General features: G+C 39.7%; 1 protein-coding gene across 3 annotated transcripts in view; it reads right to left on the reverse strand.

The window, feature by feature from the left end:
* The window catches only part of LOXHD1 (lipoxygenase homology PLAT domains 1), a 2,432,812-nt gene that overhangs the window by 1,753,477 nt on the left and 657,914 nt on the right, over positions 1 to 21,421 (reverse strand). For all 3 annotated transcript variants that reach the window (XM_044082024.1, XM_044082018.1, XM_044082011.1), the window contains 2 exons: positions 13,765 to 13,888; positions 756 to 1,006 (listed from right to left, as the gene is read on the reverse strand). In XM_044082024.1, coding sequence (XP_043937959.1) covers positions 756 to 1,006; positions 13,765 to 13,888 — 375 coding nt within the window. The remainder of the gene's footprint in view (positions 1 to 755; positions 1,007 to 13,764; positions 13,889 to 21,421) is intronic.

The raw sequence follows: 21,421 nt of genomic DNA on the forward strand, positions 1-21,421 counted from the left end.
TACAAGCTATGTTAGGAACTCAGGTTGGGAGGTAAATGGAGACTGAAAGGTTATTTTATATATTTGTACTCAGAATTAAACCTTGTACATTAAAGCTGTAGCTGTATAGTACGTCACCTGTCATAGAAATAAATTATTAGTAACTGTGCTTAAGTTAATATAGTACTGTGTTGCAAAGTATATTTTCTTATCAATGTGCAGACTGCAAGAATCTGTGTCATAAGCAGATTTTGATTTCAGCAGTAGCAGCAGCATCTAAATTAATTTTTCAAGTAGAAATAAAAAGTCGGTTGATGAACTAATACAGACCATTTTTTTTATAACATATAATAGTTTTACTATGATTTTATTATTTTATAGGATAGTTCAGTTTTGCATGGGGTGTGGATTAAATGTTCACTTTTGGCATTTGGAGTAAATTTAAATAATTAACAGGGGCCACTGTAGTGAAGGAAATGTCCCTTTTTCTAACATACAGCAACTCTAAATTATAGGTATTAAGGTAGCATAGCCTACTTTGTGTGTTTTGTCATGGTCTACCCCTCCGCTGATAAAATGGAAGTTTTCTGAGGCTGTTTATGCATGTCATTTGCACATTTTTTTCATGAAACCAGTCATCCTGTTTTCTTTAAAAGAATTGCCTCATACTCATTAAGTTATTCTGGAATTCATATGCATTTAACTGTCTAATAAACATAATTTACTGAATAGTTAGATTAATTCTCAAGTGTCCCCTATCCTTTTTTTTTTTGTACCTTGTCACAGAACCATCCAGAACTGACTCCACTGTTGTCATGTCCAATGGTGACCCGGCTCAAGGGACTGAGAAGAGCAGCAATTTCCAAGTTAAATGTATCTGTCCTTCCTCGTTCAAATTCTCCTTTTTCAAGGAAAATCTTTCCACTATTCTTAAGACCTTTGGACCCATGTAGAATAATGTGGACCTTTGAGTTAGTGCCCGCTCCTCGAACATCCCCTGTCACCACGGAAACATTATAAACAATGCCTAGAATGAAAAAGGGACAAAAATGAACATTTTCAGAATTGATCAAGGTAAATACAATAACAGAAGTGTGTTTCTGCCTTAATCGTACTTATAATTACAGATCAAATTAAATGTATTTCCTCACTATGGATGACATGGAAAAAACTGTGCACACAGCCACATACTCACAGCCGAAGGCACTCAAAAATCTCTGGATATGATTTAAAAAAAAAGGCTAAAGCTATGTGCAAGCAATTTGAGATGTAAGGTGATGTAACACACCAGCTGAATGAAATTACAGCTCACCTCCCACCCTGGGAAAAAATGCAAGCATATGCATACAACTTGCATACCTCTCAAACTGCAGACATCAAAAACAGGTCCAAAGGCTCTTGAAATGTAGGTACTTCCAGCTAAAAATCTGGACACATAATTAGCATAAAACGTGCATACCAAAAAACACCTGGGTGGGATACTACACAGAAATATAAGCTAAAAAAACTCAGTGTCAGCAATTACATTAAAATACATTACAGTTGTGGGTCCTCTTTCTTTAAATTATTGGTGGCACAAGTATAGTGGCCATAATGGCCCTAGTTTTCAGTGTACTAAACAGCTTCAATTTGAGTGTGACAGAAGGATTCAAAAAAGCTTGTGAAGTGCAAATCAGAGGCAAACCTCCAAAAATAGGTACAACATGTGACCCAGTAAATCAAGACTGAAAACAGTGACAAACCTCCAAAACAGGTACAACATATGACTGGGTAAATGAAGCCTGAAACCAGTGGCAAACCTCTGAATGAGTACAACATATGACTAGGTAAATGAAGCCTGAAAACAGTGACAAACCTCCAAAATGGGTACAATGTATGAGAGGGTAAATCAAGCCTGAAAACAGTAACAAGCCTCCGAAAATAAGTGCAATATGTGAATGTGTAAATCAAGCTGCAGAATAATGACAACTTCTGAAAATAAGTACATGTGATTTGATAAATCAAGCTTGAAAATAGGTATTTTCCTACAAAACAGATTCAGCTGAGGATAACTCAGCATTCCACATGAAGATATTTGGTATATCAACTGACTTCTGCCACAGAATGCATAAGGAATAAAACAATTATGTTGTTACATCTGCTTTATGCTGCCACTGTAATGTTAGCAAGGTAGTTCATACTCCACCACATATGCTGTGTTTCTATTCTCAGCTGTAAGTAAAATGTATCCTCCCGTCCTGCCCCCAGCCTGACATCCCGACTATATCACACTGCTTGGGGGTGAAGATCACTGAATAAAGGGCATCAACACATAGCTACCTTGTCGTTTAACAAAGTATGCCAGTATACCTAAATGTTTAATCATGTGGCCATCTTTTTGAACTGCAGATCTGTATGCCCACCTGCAGCATCACGTTTCAGAATTTCATTGCCATCAATTTGACAGAACAGAATAGTAGCTTGTTTATAATGCTGTCAAGCTTTCCTGCCATAAAAGATTTGTACTTTAAGATGACGCGTGAACATCGCAGAACTAAAACTTCATAAATCTTTAAGACCACAGCACAGGCTTCAGTCTCACAAAGAAAAGTAAGCAGAATTGTTTACTTTTCAGTGAAATCCATTATGAAGCCTTAACCAGAGGCTTTTAGTACTTAACAGTACTACATGTTTCCTTATTTCTTCTTTACCATGATGCAGCTAGCCTGGTTCCAAGTTTCTGAACCTGTCTTGGCTCTGTTTACTGTGTCTGTGAATAAAAAAAATAGATGTACCCGAACCACAAGTTAAATATATATCAAACTGTTTATATGCATAAACGTTGTTCTGGTACATGTTCTATTTTTTTGTTCAGCAGTTTGTGGTGTTATCAGATTTATTGACAAGGTTCCCTTTGCTTTACTGTATCTGTGCTGAGTTCTTCCTGTTGCAGGTTTTTAACTTTATTCAAATAAACAGTTATTGATAGCAGTTAAGGGGCACACATGTCACCTGGTCCATACATTTGTTTGCTACATAAGCTGAAATTAAAGATATAGTACTGGTCGCCATTAAGTCTCTATCTTTGGTACCAGAAACATTCTGGAATAGAAGCCTTTGCCCATTTGACTTATGGGCATAGGGTCTATGACTCCTTTGGTGTGCAATGAGTGATGAACCTGAGGAAAAATGCTCTTTTTTCAGAGGGTGTGGAAGAATTTCCCCAAAAAGGAGGTTATTGTATCCCATACCATCTGTAACCCTCCTGCACCACTTTTTTTACCCATGAGTCTGAAAAAACTTTTGCCAAAGGGGAGTGTTGAGGAAACAGTTTGTGTGACAGATTTGTATAGATATTGGCCAGAGGAGAGGGAAGGGGGAAGGAATGCTGGCACAGTCATTCCGCACTGTTAGCGAATGACCCTTGCTTCTTCCTGTTATTTCCTTCCGGCCATCTTTTTTAGCACCTCTTTTGCCAAAAAAAGCCTGGTTTGGTTTAGTTGGCACTTTGTGAAAGATGGAGGCCTATGAGATTTGTTTTGGGATACATGAAAAATCTTAGAAACTACCTGAATCAATTTCCCTCTTTAACTATAACGTTTCTGAGCCTAGACAGCAGAAGAGTAAAAACAACACCTCCTTATCTGAAGCAGAAACTAAGATTTCAGCGTTAACCTCATCAGCAAACTTGTGGTTATGTATCCAAGCACATCTTCTCAACGCTGCTGCAGTAGCAGTGGCCCTAGATACAGAATCTGTGCAATCATACACACTCTTCAAAACATGTTTAGATACCTGGGACACAGTAAAAATAGTTTAAAAAAGTGCTTTATTCTATAGGAAGAGGGGTGGCCAATTCCTTTGGGTTGTCCATATGACAAAGCATACATTTTCACTTGTATGCCTGCTAATCTGAATTGTGAAGGCTCAAGTTGTAGAAGAAAACATTCTCTTATCTATGTGGTAGAGCGTTTTGCCATCCTTGTCACCAGGAGAAGGGTTTGTTTTAAAGACCAACCTAGTGCCAGCATGAGATGCAGCAGAAATTGCTGCTGGATCGAATCTAAGATGAGAGAAAATAAATTGTTACTTGAGGTACCTTATACAGTTTGTTTTTTTAGGCACTGATGGCTGGGTATCAAGACAACTACAGGTAGTATTCAAGACATCCTCCAAGGCTGGAAGAATAGGAGGGACGGGAGAGGAATGCGGTATATTCATTTGTAACATATCATAGTATCTCTTCAGTTCAGGGGCATCATCTATTTCTTCCCATAAAAAGACCTCATTCAGCTTGCTTGGGAGAAGAAGCCCTATTTCTGTCAAAGTCAGAATCAGCAAAACATTTATTCAGGAATTACTTTACAGTGGATACCCACCTGTAATAGCGTCTCTGTTCCATATTCATTGCATGTAATGCCAGCCTTGCCAAGGTAAGAAACTCATCTTTCTTAAACGTAATTACGTCTTCAGATGAGCAGTGTTTAATCTTTTATTTTTTTTTTCATAATAGGAATTCCAGTGGAAGAAGGCCAATGTGAAGGAGAGACTTCTGCATGGTCTAATGATCTTTTGTCCTGGTTAACAGAGAAGGATCGCCCTGAGTGTCTCCCAGATGTAAAGAAAATTATTTTCCTATAATCTTATCACACCCTGGTCTAGATGAAGAGAACATGGCTGACATCCCCCCCCAGTGTGCATGAGCCAAAACAGCTACAACAGAGGAAGCCATAGATCTAAGTGCATGGTCTGATGAACAACCAATGGCCACTGCAGGTTCACCCACTGTCGATTGAGTTGTACACTGAGTCCATGACAATGACAAGGACTTCTTGGTAAGTAATTTTTTTTTTGTTTCTAGGTACCACTAGAGAAGAACTAGCAGGACTGGTATAAGTATCCATGCTGTAGCCCAGGAAGAGGAACCAAAAGCAGCAAGCGTTGCTGGAGTGAGCTGGTCAGAAGGTAGGCTATCACTGAAAGGTCACAAGCAGCACACTTACTCTTACAATAATTTCCCCAGTCCCTTTATCAGAAAAAAACACAAGTAGAACACAAATTTTCTGTCAGTAGCTACGCACACTGCCAGAAAAGCAATATAGCAAGTATGTTCTCACAAAGTGAGTATAAGCATTACACTGATACATACATTCCTGCCCATCCCTCAGTAAACGTTTGCCCCAAATGTTCAAAGTTTACACATGCAGTGCATAATTTCTCACAAAAATGTCCCAGTTACATTAACAGATGCCTCAAAATAAAAGTAGCACTCCCTGACAGCAAACTTCCAATATTGTGATGAAATACCAGACTTCTTAAAGAAGAAATACCATTTATAGTTGAAAAATAAAATATATACTATTTTACTTCAAAGTGCAATAATTTCTCCCCAACAGGGATTTATTTGCTAGAAATTAAGCTCTTAGCCAATTGCTGCTCCTGTGAAGCCAAGAGATGCTTCTTCTTGACATGGTAAGAAAATACTGAAGAAATCGTTTCTCTGACAACTGATTTCCCTCCTTGAGATTAACCAATCAGCAGTCATAATGAATGTGTATGTAGGTAACAGAGCTATATGAAGCTGGCTGGTTGTTGTTTCCTAGACATGATACAACCGATATACCCTAAAGGCTACTGCAGCAGTGGGAGTAATGAACATCTGGAGTTGCTAACACTATACTCCTAGATCACTAAACCACCAGACTATAAACTGGGAAATATACACAACTTCCAATATGCAGGCCCAGAGAGTCCTGGACTTTGTCTACACAAATGCTCTTTACCAGCTAGTACTCACATTCGCTAGGAGTGCCACCATCCTCAGCCTGATCCTCTCAAACATGGAAAACGTTGTACATACCCGTGTTTAAAGTCCTTGCTTGTCAGAGCACACCATAAAGCTGTATCTTTTTAAGTTAAACCACAACTTCTGACTCCATCTAATAATCATACATTTAGGAGTTATTCTAAAGCAAACCTCCCACTACAGAGTGATAGCCTGCCAACATATCAAGCCTCCCAAACCATGTGAACTCCTGTCTATGCAGAATTATTTACAGAGACCCTATACCATCATGTAAGCAGTTGCACAATGAGGTAGCTGTTCCCACCCAAAATAAACACAGCAGTAACTCAAAGCACAAGCCAACCAGGTGAAATTGTAACATCAACAATTTGTATAACAAAAGGAAGAAACCAAGGCTAAAACTAGGAATTGCAAGACCCAGCAAGGCAAGAAATTCCTAAACAAACTAAATAAGCAACTCAGGAGTCATATCAAGTTCATCAAAGGCAAATTTGAGGTAAAGATAGTTTTGCAGGCAAAGGGCTACCACAAGGCCTTTTTCAGCTAGGTCTGCAACCTCAAAGGTAATACAGAACAGTGTGCTGAACTAATTGTAAATGGAACCACCTGTACAGAATCAGAGGATACAGCAAACCTACTGGCTGATAAATGTAGCTCCACTTTCACCCCCCCCCCCACACCAGCACCCTCTTCCCCTGGCTATCACTAGCCCAGATACTATCCCGGGATGCCTCCTGAGTAGCATGAAACATGACTTATTGAGCCCTCTAAAATCACTGTTCAGCCTTAGCCACCTAACTGACTTGGTGTTTACAAACGTTATTCCTCTGCACAAGACAGGGACATTTGTGACTGGGGGGGGGTAACTTCAGACCCCAAAAATTGACTACTTATATATGTAAAGCCATGGAAAGAATCATCATTAATTTGATAAATAAAGACACAGAAAACCTTCAGACACTGGATCCAACACAGTTTGGCTTTGTCAAAGGCAGATCATGCCTACTCAACCTGGTGGATTTTTTTGAGAAAGTCATTATAGCTATGTACAAAGGCAAGATAGTACACAGTACCTACCTTGACTTGACAAAAACATTCAACATTATTTCCCAACTGGGCATTGTCCGTAAAATCTAGAAACTAGGAGAAGACCACTATGAGAACCATTGGACAGTCAAACGGTTCACACACAGGACATAAAAATCAAGAGAGGGGACTCCACCTCAAGAAGAAGGTCACTCACTAATAGAGTCCCTCTGAGCTCTGTGCTGGGGCTGCTCCTTTTCGGCATATACTTTTCAGAAATTAAAGCTAACATCAAAGGACACTAGTTGACCAAGTTTGCTGACAACTGTAAGCCAATCACAAGCATAGAACCCCCCAAGGATACTAACATTCTTCAGAAGGGATTGCCACAAGCTAATAATTGGTGTGAGAGCCATGATCTAAAACCCATCAGCACCCTCAACCCCCTCTTCTCATTTTCTGCATGGTTTGAGGTGTCATGTCAACTGCCGCCTCTCTTGATTCAGTACCGTTTTCCTAACTTCTTCAACAGTCATGCCTGCCTGTCCCAAGTCTTCTCCAACATAATTCATTCATTTCTTTGCTGGATTTCATTGTTTCCTCTTATCTTCTTACTGTTTGTCCCAGATCTTTTTCACTAGATTGTCTTTGCTTTTCTGCACGTATGTTGAAACCGTGATAATCTGTTCTGTAGGACCTTTTCTGCAATTGGAGCTATGTTGCCTTCTGTTCTGATATCCTCATTTCTTCTATTGTCCCAGAGTATGTATCCCACCTAGCATTTCAGACACCTCATCTCTATCACCTCTAGCTTCCTCAATGCTTCTGCTTTTACTGCCCAAGTTTCTGTACCATACTGTAGTACTGCTTACACCACTGATATGTACACTTTATTTTTCAGCCTTTTTGGCATTCTTCTATCATACACTGCCCCTGACACTCTGTGCCCATTCACTGCAGATCCCCTGATTCTAGCTTTAACCTCCTCAGTCAGATTTTCCTTCTCCTCAATCACCCCTACCATATACTTGAAGCTGTTAACTTTTTCTGTTCAAGCTCATGTCTTAGTTTCCTTGGCTTTCCCCTATTTGCTGCCATTACAGTTGTCTTATCTATACTCAATTTCATCCCATATGCCTTCAGTTTTGCATTCCATTCCCCTATTCATTGCTGAAGTTCTTACTCAGTCTGCCTACAGCAACTTTGTTTTTCTGTACCCTCTGACCTATTTGCTAATGTAGTCCATTGCCAGTTTGAACAGCAGTGGGGTCAGAGCTTAATCCTGCACACCCACTCCGAATGGGAACTCCTCTATGAGACCGAACACTGTTTGTATTTGAGTCAGTGGGTCACTGTACATAGCCTGCACTAATTCTATGAAAATTTCTGGGCCTTCAAAGCACAGCAGGACTGCCAAAATCAGCTTTCTTGGGACCTTGTTATATCTTTTCTCCAAGTCTAAGAATGTTCAGTTGGATTCTTTCCTCAGCTGTACCTTCTTGAAAAAACTGTCTCACTGCAAACATCTGGTTAGTTGTGCTGCATCCTGATCTGAATCTGAACTATCCATCTCCCATCATACTTTCTACTACTCTGCATATCCGTTTGTCAGTCACCCTCTCCTGGAGTTTCAGGCAGTGTGATAGGAGTTTCATAACTTTGTACTGCCCACAGTTGTGGATGTCCCTTTTATTCTTGTACACTGGTACTAGTGTGCATATTTTTCAGTGATCTGAAATATATCTTTGTCTCATTGCTGCTATGAGTAACCTCATGAGCCGTTTCTCCTATGTCTCACCCAATATCTTGATCATAGCTGCTGTTCATAGGTTCATAGGTGGATACTAGGCTATCTGCCCGAAGGTATTTATAAGCCTAGCCAGAATGTGTTGGCTTTCGCCATCCCCTTAGATAAGTTCCCTGTGCCTCTGTCCAGCACAGCCACTGAAGTGATCCTCGGGGTAAACTTTCTGTTTCCCATCCACTCGTCAAGGTTTCTTTTGAAGAGTGTTAGCAAGCAGCTCTGCCTAATGTAGATTGGGATCTTGTTCCAAAGCATGGGAAGTCTCTGGGACAGAAATGTATCCCTCCAGCACATCCTATTTATTGTTGTGGTGAGGTTTAGATCCCTACAGCATGTGGCTCGAGTGGATAAGGTTTTCTTTAGGTGGAGCATGTCCATCAATTCTGGGTTGGACATGGCCTTGTATGTCAGGCAGAGATCACCTCCTTCTGTCTTTGCCTTGCAACCTGATACAATTTTTTTGTACTATATACAGAGTCACTTCCAGAAGCTGGTAGAGTGCCTCTGATGCCTTTCCTTTGCTATTGCAACTCCTCTTTTTGCCTGTTTGTTAGCCAACTTATCTTCCTTCTTAGCCTGGTCTGTCCTTTCTGTCTTCCACTTTTTCTTGTCCTACTTCTTTCTTTTGATGATCTCCTGGTCTTCTACGTTCCACCCACCAGCTTTACTTATATACCTTCCTTCCATTCCTTGGTTGGCTGCATGTTTATTCTATAGTCCTCACACATGCTGTTTTGAGACGGTGTCATTCTTCTTCAATTTCATCTGTTTCCTGTTTGTCCTGAGGTGTCAGAGCCCGAAGTAATACCTGAACTTTTGTGCTTTCTCTCTAGTCAAGTTCCAGGTAGAGCCTTGGTCTAAAACTGAAGGCCAAAAAATGTATAACAGGATCCTTTGGAAAGTCAGTTACCCAAGGGAATTAATACATAGACAATACACCCCTAACAGTAGAACCACTAGTTAGGGATTTAGAGACATATGTGGACAGTAATTTGGCCTTTGACCAATATGTTTCTACTTTTGTAAGAAAATCATTGAATAAGCAAGGCTACAGCATCCAGGTCCAAGGACGTCTTAGTCCTATTATAGTCCATCCTCATTAAGCCACTCATTGATTACAATGCTCCCTTGGTACACACCTGACCAGGCATAGGTAACAACTGGAATGCCAACAGCAGTTCATCACAAAAAGAATACAAAGTGTTAACCACATGCAATAGGCAGACCACCTCACATGTTTATTTTTATACTCAGTGTCCTGCAGATTACTGAGAGCTGACATGTGCCTGGCTTACAAGGTATCATCTGATCCAGTACTGATGAACTTGATGGACATCCACAAATATAAGTGCATTAGAAATACCTGACTGAAGGACATAAACCTCATTTGCAACACAAACATTACATGCTGGAGGGACAGGTACATGACTCAAAGCCTGCCCCTACTCTGCAAAAGGCTTCCCATTCATGTGAAGAAGGGTTTGTTCCTAACCCTATTCAAACACAGCCTGGAACAATTGATGGGAAATCTGAAATTAACCCCTGGACTGTTATCTATGCCTCAGTTGGACAAAGGCAGCTTGTAAATGCTCTACTAAAGTTAGCTAGATCTCCCTAGGTAATTTATCCTGTCATTTACAAATAAGAAAGCGTGGCTAGGCTTAAGGCTCTTGTAACCATTAGCCTAGTAATCACCTATGAACATATGGTCCAATATTCAGTGTGTCTGTTCCACATCCAACTTTCTGGGGTACAAAGCATAAGCTTTACTGACAGTAGTAGCAACACTGATTTCTTCTTCTTCTTTCGGCTGTTTTACGGTTAGGGGTCGCCACAGCGGATCAGCTGTCTGCTCATGATTGGTAGTGGAGTTTTACGGTGTCGAGTTCCCAGCCCGGCGCCCAACCTTCCACAGAAGGCACACGCTATCACTCACGCCTAGGGCCAATTTAGAGTGTCCAGTCCACCTACAGGATGTCTTTGGGATGTGGGAGGAAACCTGAGCACCCGGATGAAACCCACGCGACCTCAGTGAGGACATGCAGACTACGCACAGAAGGCAGAGAACCTCTTGCTGTGAGCCGGCAACGATAACCGCTGCACCACTGTGGCCGATGATATATCCTAGAGTTTCAAATAGTACAAAATGGTTAGCAATGTAACTCAGGATGATACTGAAGATAAAAAAGCAAATAAATGTACCTATGCATACATAGTCATAACAGCACTGCACATAGCACAAGAGGGAAGAAACAACCTCTGTAAATGGTCTGGGCAATGTTCATAGAAAGAAACAGGAGATAATGGGAAATCAAACATAATCTTCCATGGAAGCTTCTCAGTGATATAAGAACCATTGCAAAAAAAATAATAATAATTATCCACTGCAAAGTGGAAAAGAATGCCTGCTGAACATGTTTTCTTCACAGGCATTTCTGCAGAAAGTCAGTGTTGAGAGTTTGAAGGTGAAAAGGGAACATCTGTCACTTTTTCAATGCCCATTCCAAGTCTGCTAAGAAACCTGAAAGCATGTGCATTACTGACAGAGATGAACTCATAGTCTCACCTAGGATACCTACATTTCCACTAAATAACTGTGTACTCTGAGTAATGAATAGCTCCATTCATATTAACTGCCCCTGATTTTCCCTCACATTTTTAACCAGTGCTTTGTAAAATTTTTGATTTTCATGTTAAATCACTGAGAATTGCAGTCAGTCAATAATGTTATATATTAGAGTTTTATATTTTTACTGTTCTGAAAATGTATGTTGATGGAAAATCTGTTGCTATACCTACTTTTAAGTGAATTACAGCAATATTTAAAAGTTGTCCCTGATTTTTGGACTTTGCCACCCCCATTATTTTTGGCTTTATCTGGAAATCTTTTTTTTAAACGTTTATTGAGTTATCACTTAAGACACAGGCAAACATACATTTACATAATGGAAAATAATTTTAATATTTTCTCAATTACAAATGTTATACATGACAAATATTATTTTTGTATAACTATCATCAGTGCAACATTACATAAATTGCTCAGTTCCTGCTTTTCATTAAACCTCATTCCTCCAAAACATTATTCTGCTGTATCGTTCTCACAATTTCAGTGCAATTTGCTCCTACCATTTTCTAAAGATCCTACTTCCTCTTCTTTTATCTCTTTTTCAATATTCGATATTTCAAATACAGTTGGTTTAGACTTTGGTTTCCATTTTCTAGTAATTGCCTTTTTGGCAGCTACTAGAGTAAACTTAGAAATGCCTTACTATGTCTAGACAATTCAGATCCTGTGTCCCAGCTCAAAAAAAAATTTTCCTTAGTTACACCCATTTGCTCACCCAATATTTCTAACAGAATACTCTGTTGAATTTTTTTTATTTTAAGTCTGCCAACTCATTTCACTCCCCAGAACATATGTACCTAGTTACCTTTCTTCCCCATCAAACCTTCAACATTTGGCAGCTACCTGATGAAAAATTCTTTCCAAGCAAAAACCCTAAATCTTTTAGAATTTGTTGCACATTTGGGAGCCGTACAAATGTCATTCCATTGTTTCATTCTGAATTGCTTAGCCAGTCTCTCTTCCTAATCTTTCCTCACCTCCGGATTGATTCCTGTAGTTATTATATAATATTTTATATGCCACTCTAATTATCCATTTTTTAATATCAGCTTCTGCTCTAGATTCAGCTAAAAACTCTACCAGAGCAGGTCTTTTACTTAGGATTCCCCTATGCTTTCTTTTTGGATTTGTCCATTATTTATCTATTTATTTATTTTATATTTGTTTACCGGGAGAGTCTGACTGGGCAAGTTGACAATTTTCAGCGAAGTCCCAGGGAGAAAAAATCCATACATAAAAAAATTGACAGTACAGCAACATAGACAATACTAATGTACTTAATAATATATATATATATATATATATATATATATATATATATATATATATATATGCTAAAATATGCATAGAGAACATACCTCTCAACTGTACAGATTTTCGCAGAATGTCCAGATTTTTGGCTCATATTTTTAGCCTGTTCCTCATGTAATTTGTGGTTTTCTGGCAAATCACTGGGATGATATCAGGAGTGAAGTCACTAAATAATGAAATACATTTGAGTTTCAGACTTCAAATCCTTCAGAATGTCTGTGTTAAAACAAACCCTGTTACTCTAGCAACTTTCTAAGTTTATGAGCAATATTTAAAATATGTCCCTATTTTTCGGCCTTTGTCCACCCATTTTGTCAGGCTTTGTCCAGACTTCTTGTGCTAAGTGGTTGAGAGGTATGATAGAGAATTATTTTTAGATAAAATCATTACAGTATGATATTGGCAATACATGAACATTCAGATGCAAGTATACTTAGAAATACATGCAAACATATACATTAGAAAATGTGCAAAAATATGCATAAAGAGTTATCCATAGAGAATGGAGTAGGTAGTAAATAGAAGTAAAACAGACTAGATAGTAGAATGGAGTACATAGTAGAAGGAACATAGAGTTGATAGTATATTGAAGGAGAATATACCCTTAAACTTTTAACCCCTTAAGGTATCATTGTAAGATCAAGTGAAACACTTGAGAAATAGGCTGACAACTGTCTGTATGTATGTATGTGGAATAAGTGAAGAAGCCTTGTGTGGTACATGGATTAGAATAAAATATCGATCTAGTGGAGTTTATCCTGGGTTTGAGCAGGTGCACTTCCATGAGCTGGTTAAGTAGGACTGGAGAAGGATGTTAAAGTTATGTTTATTATATAGGATCTGAATTTCTAGCGGAAATTATTCTTGAACAAATAACTTGAAAGGTAATAGTTGTTTTGTCTGTTCCATGCTTAATTCCTTCAAATATTTTGACACTTTTAATTCACTATTCCAGTCACTTACCACCTCTGAGGTGAAAAAATTCTAAAAATTTCCTCTGAATAATCTGCCCTGTATCTGCAGTTTGTTCATCATTACATGAAGTTGTAAGACTCAAATATCATATGCAACAAAATGCAGTCACAGTAATGAAAAATATTTAAATTAAATTTAACGAAGGACATGGCATAAATTCTGCAAAAGCATGGCGGTGTTGGATCTTACCAAAAATATTACTTAAAATGAATATATAAAAAGATAGCCACACATTTTAATATTACTCATAATTACCTGTTGGCTCGCTTCCTCCAACTAAAATGTCTCTCTGAATTTTCCCATCATCTTCATCAACTGCAAGCCAACGATTCACAGGGAACTCATACACAGCTTTGTTGCCAATATCATCTATTATAACCTAGAAGAGACAAGCAACACACCTGCTAGAAATAGGAAAAAAGAAAAGCTATATGCTTGTATCAATAATTTTCTGCCTTGCTTTGAGCATTATGAAAACACAATTTATGAAATTTAAACAACTTTATCAGATACTATGCATTTTTTGTTTGTTAGACAGTGTGGCAATCCACCACTGTAACAATAATCGAGGAGCTTCAGTCATCACCACTGGCAACAGTAGGGGACGTTCACTGAGAGGATAACAGGTACACACACTATTTCCAGATGCAGCTCTCTGCATCAACTGCAATTTCCCTTAAGAGCACAATGAGACCACAGTCAGACTGGGGTTGGTTTCTCCCTCTTTCTTCAGATCTCCAGTACATACAGCACAGCTACAGACTTGAGATCTCAGCTGAGTGGCCAAGCCAAGACCTCCAGCACTCTCTCTGTCCAACCAGTGCTTTATGTCCCTGCCTAGGTAGCTGACACACACATACTCTTTGAGATTTGATTTATACAAACATATACACCTGAGAAAGGCTGACACAGGTTTACTAGCTATGCCCCGTTTTGCCCAGACTATAAGGTAATTATCACTGCTACCAGCCACCTCCTTATTAGCTGCTTTGAGGCCCTTAACAAAAGGTGTCCAATCTTAGTGTGTAATGTTACTATCAATGCAAAGGCAAGGTATTTAGGAGTGGCCCACAGTGTCACCAAACAAATATGCAGGTATTTTCAGAACATAAATATCTCTACACAGATCAGATACAGTGAAAGGTTTAAATATATTAAATGATAAATAATAAAAGAACAAGACAGTATTAAATATATATTTACAGTGACATCAGAGTTCAAAATCACAGGAAATATTTAAAACAACATTGCAGGACAGTCTCAAATAAATAAAGAACAATATCTAAGCTAAGCTTTGCTATATTCCTGACTATATCTAAGAGAATTACTATACCCTAGTTAACTTACTTTCAGATCAAGGCAAATGTGTGGTGAATGGATCCTCTAACTGATGGTGTCAGATCAAAGACAGAATACAGAATGCCGTGTCTCTCTTAGAGAGTTCTCAAATTGATATCTCAAATATTACTGCTGGGCTAGCTTGAAGAATGAAATAATTTCTTGTCATTTGACTTCTAGTTCCCAGGCCCAAAACAACCAATGATGGCAGCTGGTAGCATTTAGCATCTCTCTGTGTAAATACATAGACCTCATACCCATGGCAGAGACTGGAAGTCATAAAACAATAAACCACTTCCAAGACAATACAGAAAGCTCTCAGCACAGACACTGTATCTCCTTGCCATAAAGTAAATTCATTTCAACTATTTTTCTGAAATTTACTAGACTGAGGTTAACCTCTGGTATCCCAGTTTCCACTGTTAAAATATATACATTTACACAGTTACAATAGTGCATGTACATTTCTTTTCTTTTCCAGTAGGGCACACTGTGGATGCATTTTAAACACATGCATTTTGCAAATCCTTTTCAAAACATGCGTCTGTATAAACAAGTTTGATATACACATAACATACAGTTCTAATACAGTTGTAAAACAAGCATCTTACAAAAATCATTTTGATATATAGTATATATATATATATATATATATATATATATATATATATATATATATATATATACACACACACACATATATATATATATATATATATATATATACATACACACACATATATATATATATATATATATATATATATATATATATATATAAAAGGAAACAGCTCCAGTACTTAGTAACAATGACCATCCCTCCTGGCATGTCTAAAGGTCAATTCCCTGTACTTTCTCCTATTAACCTGGTGAACTTGGGCATTCTTAGGCAGTGTAGCAACTGCCTCATGAACACAGACAACCCTCTCCTCTTACCTCCCACCGCTCAAACTTGTGAGAGATGCACTTATATATCCACATTGGAAGCCATGCACTCTCAAGCCAAGACCAGAATAGCTGGTCAAGAGGAGAAGGTCAACACCTGCACCACACCACATGCAACACATAGCCCTCCAGAACACCCACCAACACAGCTCTCACATATAAACACAAACCGCACACCCACCTTCACGGAGGCTCTCAATAGAAATATACCCAAACAGCAGAGACCTCCAAGGCAGAAATGCACTTGACCACCACAACACAGCACAAACCACAAGACACATAATTCGCCTACACAGTGTGCCCCTCAACCTAACCCCCTAAGGAAAAACAGCTTGCCCAATACATTAATCATAGGTGATGCAATAGTGAGGCACACTGATGTCCCACTCACTAGGTTGAATAAGGAGAAGGTAACAGTCAGCTGTCTATCAGGTGCCAGAATCTGACACATAGCACATGCACTCAGGTCATCCACAACAAGCACAAGTATGACTCTGTTACTGTCCCTGTGTGTGTGAAGGTCCTGAGATGCACCTCCCTGGACTACAAGAAAATAGATATGGATTATGTGGACCAGGCAGGTATGACCCTAGCCCAGAGCAGCATCCTACCATCACCCAGAATGATAACCCAGTACAAGCAGAAAATGATTGACTTCAACAATTGGCTAAGTTTCTGGTGTCATTCTAATTGGATCCAATATCTGTCTCCTTGGGATGACATGATTGACACACCTTGATGCTTTGCGGATATGGCCTGCATCTGTCACCCTTGGGTTTCTGGATACTGGCTAAGGCTCTTGCCACCCCTATAGTGCCTTTTTAGGCAATGTTCCAAAGACCAAATTACCACCGTAACAGCTATAAATAAATGTAATCTGAGGGTCATGCTGCTCAATGCTAGAAATCTAAATCTCAAGATGCACTTGCTTGAAGCACCCCTCAAAATGGAGAACATCGACATTTGTGTTGTAACAGAGACCTGGTTTAAAGTAGCAGAAAACACCCCTGCACTACCAGGCTATAACTCATTCACACCTTTCGGCCGCAGAATATGGACCGAAGCTCCAAAGGTGGTGGTGTATTCATAAAGGATATGCACACCTCCAGACTAGTAGCCCAGCATAGCACATCTGAGATACTTCAGGTTCAACTAACATTGGGTAAGACGTTGATTCAGGTCGTAGCCTGCTATAGGTCCCCAACCATGTCCCAATACTCTCAGTCCACATTCCTAAGCACCCTGGAAACTATTAGGGTGCAACCCAACACTCTCATACTAGGTGACTTCAACTACACCTCCATCAACTGGGAAAACTGCTCATGCACCAATACACTTGCCCAACACTTCCTGGAATTCATCAGTTCTAATGTCCAGAACAAGCTCATTTGTACCCCCATTAGAGGAAGCAACATCATTGACCTGGTTATTACTAACATGGGCAACTGTTGCTCTACACCAATAGTCAGTTCCTCCCTGGTTAGATCTGACCACAAACTAATCACCATGGAAATCAATATCTCACCCACACACCCCCGCAAATGGTAAGAATCATGAAAAACTTCTCCAAAGCTGACTTTGGGCTCCTAAAAACAGAGGTGGCTAACTTCATGCCAACCATGTCAATGGAATATAGATGCATGCCTGCCAAATCGTACACCGATGCAGTGTACAAACATTTACATAAATGCATGAAACTAGCTATACCCAACAGAACCAAGACACTCTCCTCCAAAAAAAGGAAGCAAAAATGGTGGTCTTGTGCCATTAATAAACTCTACAACAGAAAGAAGAAACTGTTGCAGGAAAAAGGTGACATCCCAAGACTGGAAAAACTCCCTAATTAGCCTCAACAAAAAGTTGAGATCCCTCATCAAAACCTCTAAATCCAGCTATTAAGGCAGAATTCTGGCAGACACTAAAGGCAACCACAGAGCCTTTTATAGTTATATCAAAAATCTCCACGGCAATATCTAGGTCTGCTCTGAGTTACTGCACAATGGTACCTCCTATACAGAGCCAACAGATATTGCCAACATACTGGCCGACAGATTCAATGGCAACTTTACCCCTCTCTCCCCCCCCTAAAGGACCAATCACAATACTGGAGGAATGCCAGGCACCCAGCATTACTGCAGCACTGGTTAAAGCTGCATTGTCCACAGCCAAGAATACAGCTTCCTTGGGACCCGACAATATCCCTGGATGTGTTCTACATGAACTACAAAGTGAAGTGGCCCCACATCTGTGTGCCCTGTTCAATCACAGCCTCACCTCAGGTTTTGTCCCTACCGAATGGTGCACTGCTACAGTCATCCCTCTCCATAAAAGGGAAGCGAGTACAGACCCTGGGAATTATCGCCCCATTAGCCTGATGAGTCTGATATGTAAGGCTATGGAGCACATCATCATGGATCTAATTAACAAGGATAAAGGAAATCTCCAAACTCTAGAGCCCACACAATTTGGTTTTGTGAAAGGTAGATCATGCCTGCTCAACATGGTTTAATTCTTTGAGTCAGTCACCAGAGCTGTGGATGAGGGCAAGGCAGTTCATGCAGCCTACCTCGATTTGGCCAAGGCCTTTGATACCATTCCCCACTCAGGAATTATTGATAAACTCACCAAGTTAGGCATCAACCACTATATCACTAGGTGGGCTGCAAATCGGCTCACATATAGAACCCACAGTGTGAAAGTAGAGGACTCCAAGTCAGACTGCCAACCAGTCAAGAGTGGAGTCCCACAGGGATCGGTTGTGGGTCCTCTACTGTTTGGCATCTACTTCTCAGAAGTCCAGGACAACATGGAGGGACTCTGGCTGACCACGTTTGCAGACAACTGCAAGCTGGGAGCCATTATTAATTCCCCAAGTGATGTAGACATCCTACAGAAAGGCTTCACTGAGACCAATGACTGGTGTTGAAACCATGGCCTTAAGCTGAATGCCAAAAAATGCATCATCATCCCCTTTAGGAAAAACTCAGTTTCCACTAATTACCACATTGATGGGAGCCGACTGAACACTGAAGGTGTTATAAGAGATCTGGGGACACAGGTTGACAGCAACCTCTCCTTCGACCACCACATTATCACTGTGGTCAGAAAGTCCTTCTATGTGGCACATCTCATTACAAAAGGTTTTGCATCCAGGAAGAAAGAGGTCATCATCCCTCTCTACTCTTCCCTCATTAGGCCAATCATCGATTATAATGCCCCATTTGGCATGTACCTCACTAGACACATGCAACAGCTGGAAAGGCCACAAAAGTACCTCATGAAGAGGATCCTAGGCCTTAAACACATGTCGTACATGGACAGACTCAAAAACTCCAGCTATTCTCTCTCTCATATTGTCTACTAAGAGGGGATCTCTGTTTGACTTACAAAGCCATGTCTGACCTAGCTCTGTTAAAAATGCTGCATCTAAAGAAATCCCAATCCCTCCACACCACGTGCTCTAGAGACCTCAACCTCATTACCAGAATCAACAGAACATGCTGGATGGACTGGTTCATAACCCAGAGACTGCCCATGCTCTGGAATAGACTTCCCATACATGTCAAGCAGAGCACCTCACTGGCCCTCTTCAAGAGAAATCTAGGTGAGTGGATGGGACATAGAAAGTTCACCCTGGGGATCACTCCAGTGGCACTACTTGATAGAAGCACTGAGAACTAAGGTCGGGTGGCACAATGCCAGGCCAGTTCTATGGGCTAGGCTTGTAAAGGCTCCAGAGTCATTAGCCTAGTACACACCTATGAACTTATGAACCTATGTATTCCCCAATGACATATAATTATTTACAAAATTCCAGATAGTTGTGCTGGCAGTATCTCCTTTCATGACAGACAGGTTAAAGGAATGAGTAAGGTACAATTTTCAGTCTTAAGCTTGTACTACTGGCAAGAAAAATTGGAGATATACACAGCAGTAAAATTTGTTTAATCAATAAAAAATTAGTATAGTTTATGATCTTTAATCATTTAATAATAGTTATGCAGTAATATATTACAAAGATTAAATGCCTACAAAAGTGCAATGCATTAATTTAGCAATGGCATACTTGGGCATGGGTAAAGTAGCATTTACTCACTATCGATGTAGTTTTTAAACATGAGGGTGGAGACAGCGATCAAACAAAAACAACAGCAATTAAATTCTGCAATACATATGCTCAAGTGTGAGTTATTGGTCTTATATAATGACTTTATTTATAAACAGAAATGTCTTACCTTTTGCTATTGTGTAGTATAAGTGGACTTTAGTGCTCCTCTGTAGTTCATCCCACAATGGGGTGGCTAAGGTATGTACTGAGCATACTACATGTAAAATGTACTGGCTGATGCTTGCATAATCCATTGAATAAAAGCAGTTTCTGAAGCTCCCTACCCTTCTGAACACCTGGATGCATCCTAAAAGACTCCTTAAGTGTACAGCTACTCAAGTCCCAAGTTTGACACTGAAGCTTCAGGTAAGACTACACTTGAAATTATATAAAGCACTACATTTAGCACTGCTCCTGCCATAGCAGATCCCAAGTCTAGTTACCCGGATGTCTTCCTGTTGGTATTTGTCAATTTACAATGGGCATGCTGATTGATTTGTCCAATCAGTATGCACGTGTTAGAATACTACTGAGGTTTTATTGTAGAATATGTAACAAAGAATAATGTCTTACTACATTAGTCACAGTCTTTAAAACATATGCAATCAACCTGATTATTTCAGTAATATAAACAACTATTGTTAATTTTTGTCTCCTTTGTGACAGTTCTCCTGTAAGCAAGAAGTGCATTCAAATTACCTGGCCTAGCCCTATCATTATTCTTAATAATGCATTTTGGTCTGACTAGAGTCATGGCTCTAGTTTATCTGTGCTTTGGGGGAGTAAGAGAGTGATTATCTTATTCCAGAATGGGAAAAGTATTAAATAATAAAAGTAGATAGAAAACATAAAAGCAGGATTTGGTTAATACCATATCTTCTCCTTGCTAAACATAGAAAGCTGAACATTGTACCCACCCACATTCCTCCTCTTAACAGCATAAACATTTTTAAACAAGCCATACAAGACAAAACTGAAGTAAACCAAGGAGTGGGAGTTAGCCTACCTGGAGACTTCAATATTAACTTTCTAAGGATGAAGCAGACCCCAGCTGAATAAAACAGTACAAGACCTAATCGAAACACTCAAAACAAACACACATCTGGATTTAGTTATAGCAAATGATGATGATGATTATCATCGACCTCCCTCTCCCCATTTCTGCATGGGGTAGGAGTGGCGCATCCACTGTTGCCATCTTTATCAATTCAGTGCCACTCTCCTACCTTCCTTGATGGCTATGCCTGATTGATACAGGTCTTTTCTTGTGCAGTCCATCAAATTCTTTGCTGGACATCTTTGTTTCCTCTTGCCTTCTTCCTGTGTGTCCCAAATCTTCTTCCCCATGCTGTCTTCTTTATGCACATGTACCTGCCCCACTGTAATCCCTTCATTTTCACCTTCTCTACAATCTGAGCTAACTTTAGCTTCTGCTCTGATGTCTTCATTTTTTCATCTGTCCCGCAGTGCACATGCTGCCACCTATCTTAGGCACTTCATCTCCATCACCTCTAGCTTCGT

The sequence above is a fragment of the Protopterus annectens genome, chromosome 1.part1 (assembly GCF_019279795.1).
Source record: "Protopterus annectens isolate FY-2018-M chromosome 1.part1, PAN1.0, whole genome shotgun sequence".
NCBI classification, from domain to species: domain Eukaryota; kingdom Metazoa; phylum Chordata; order Ceratodontiformes; family Protopteridae; genus Protopterus; species Protopterus annectens.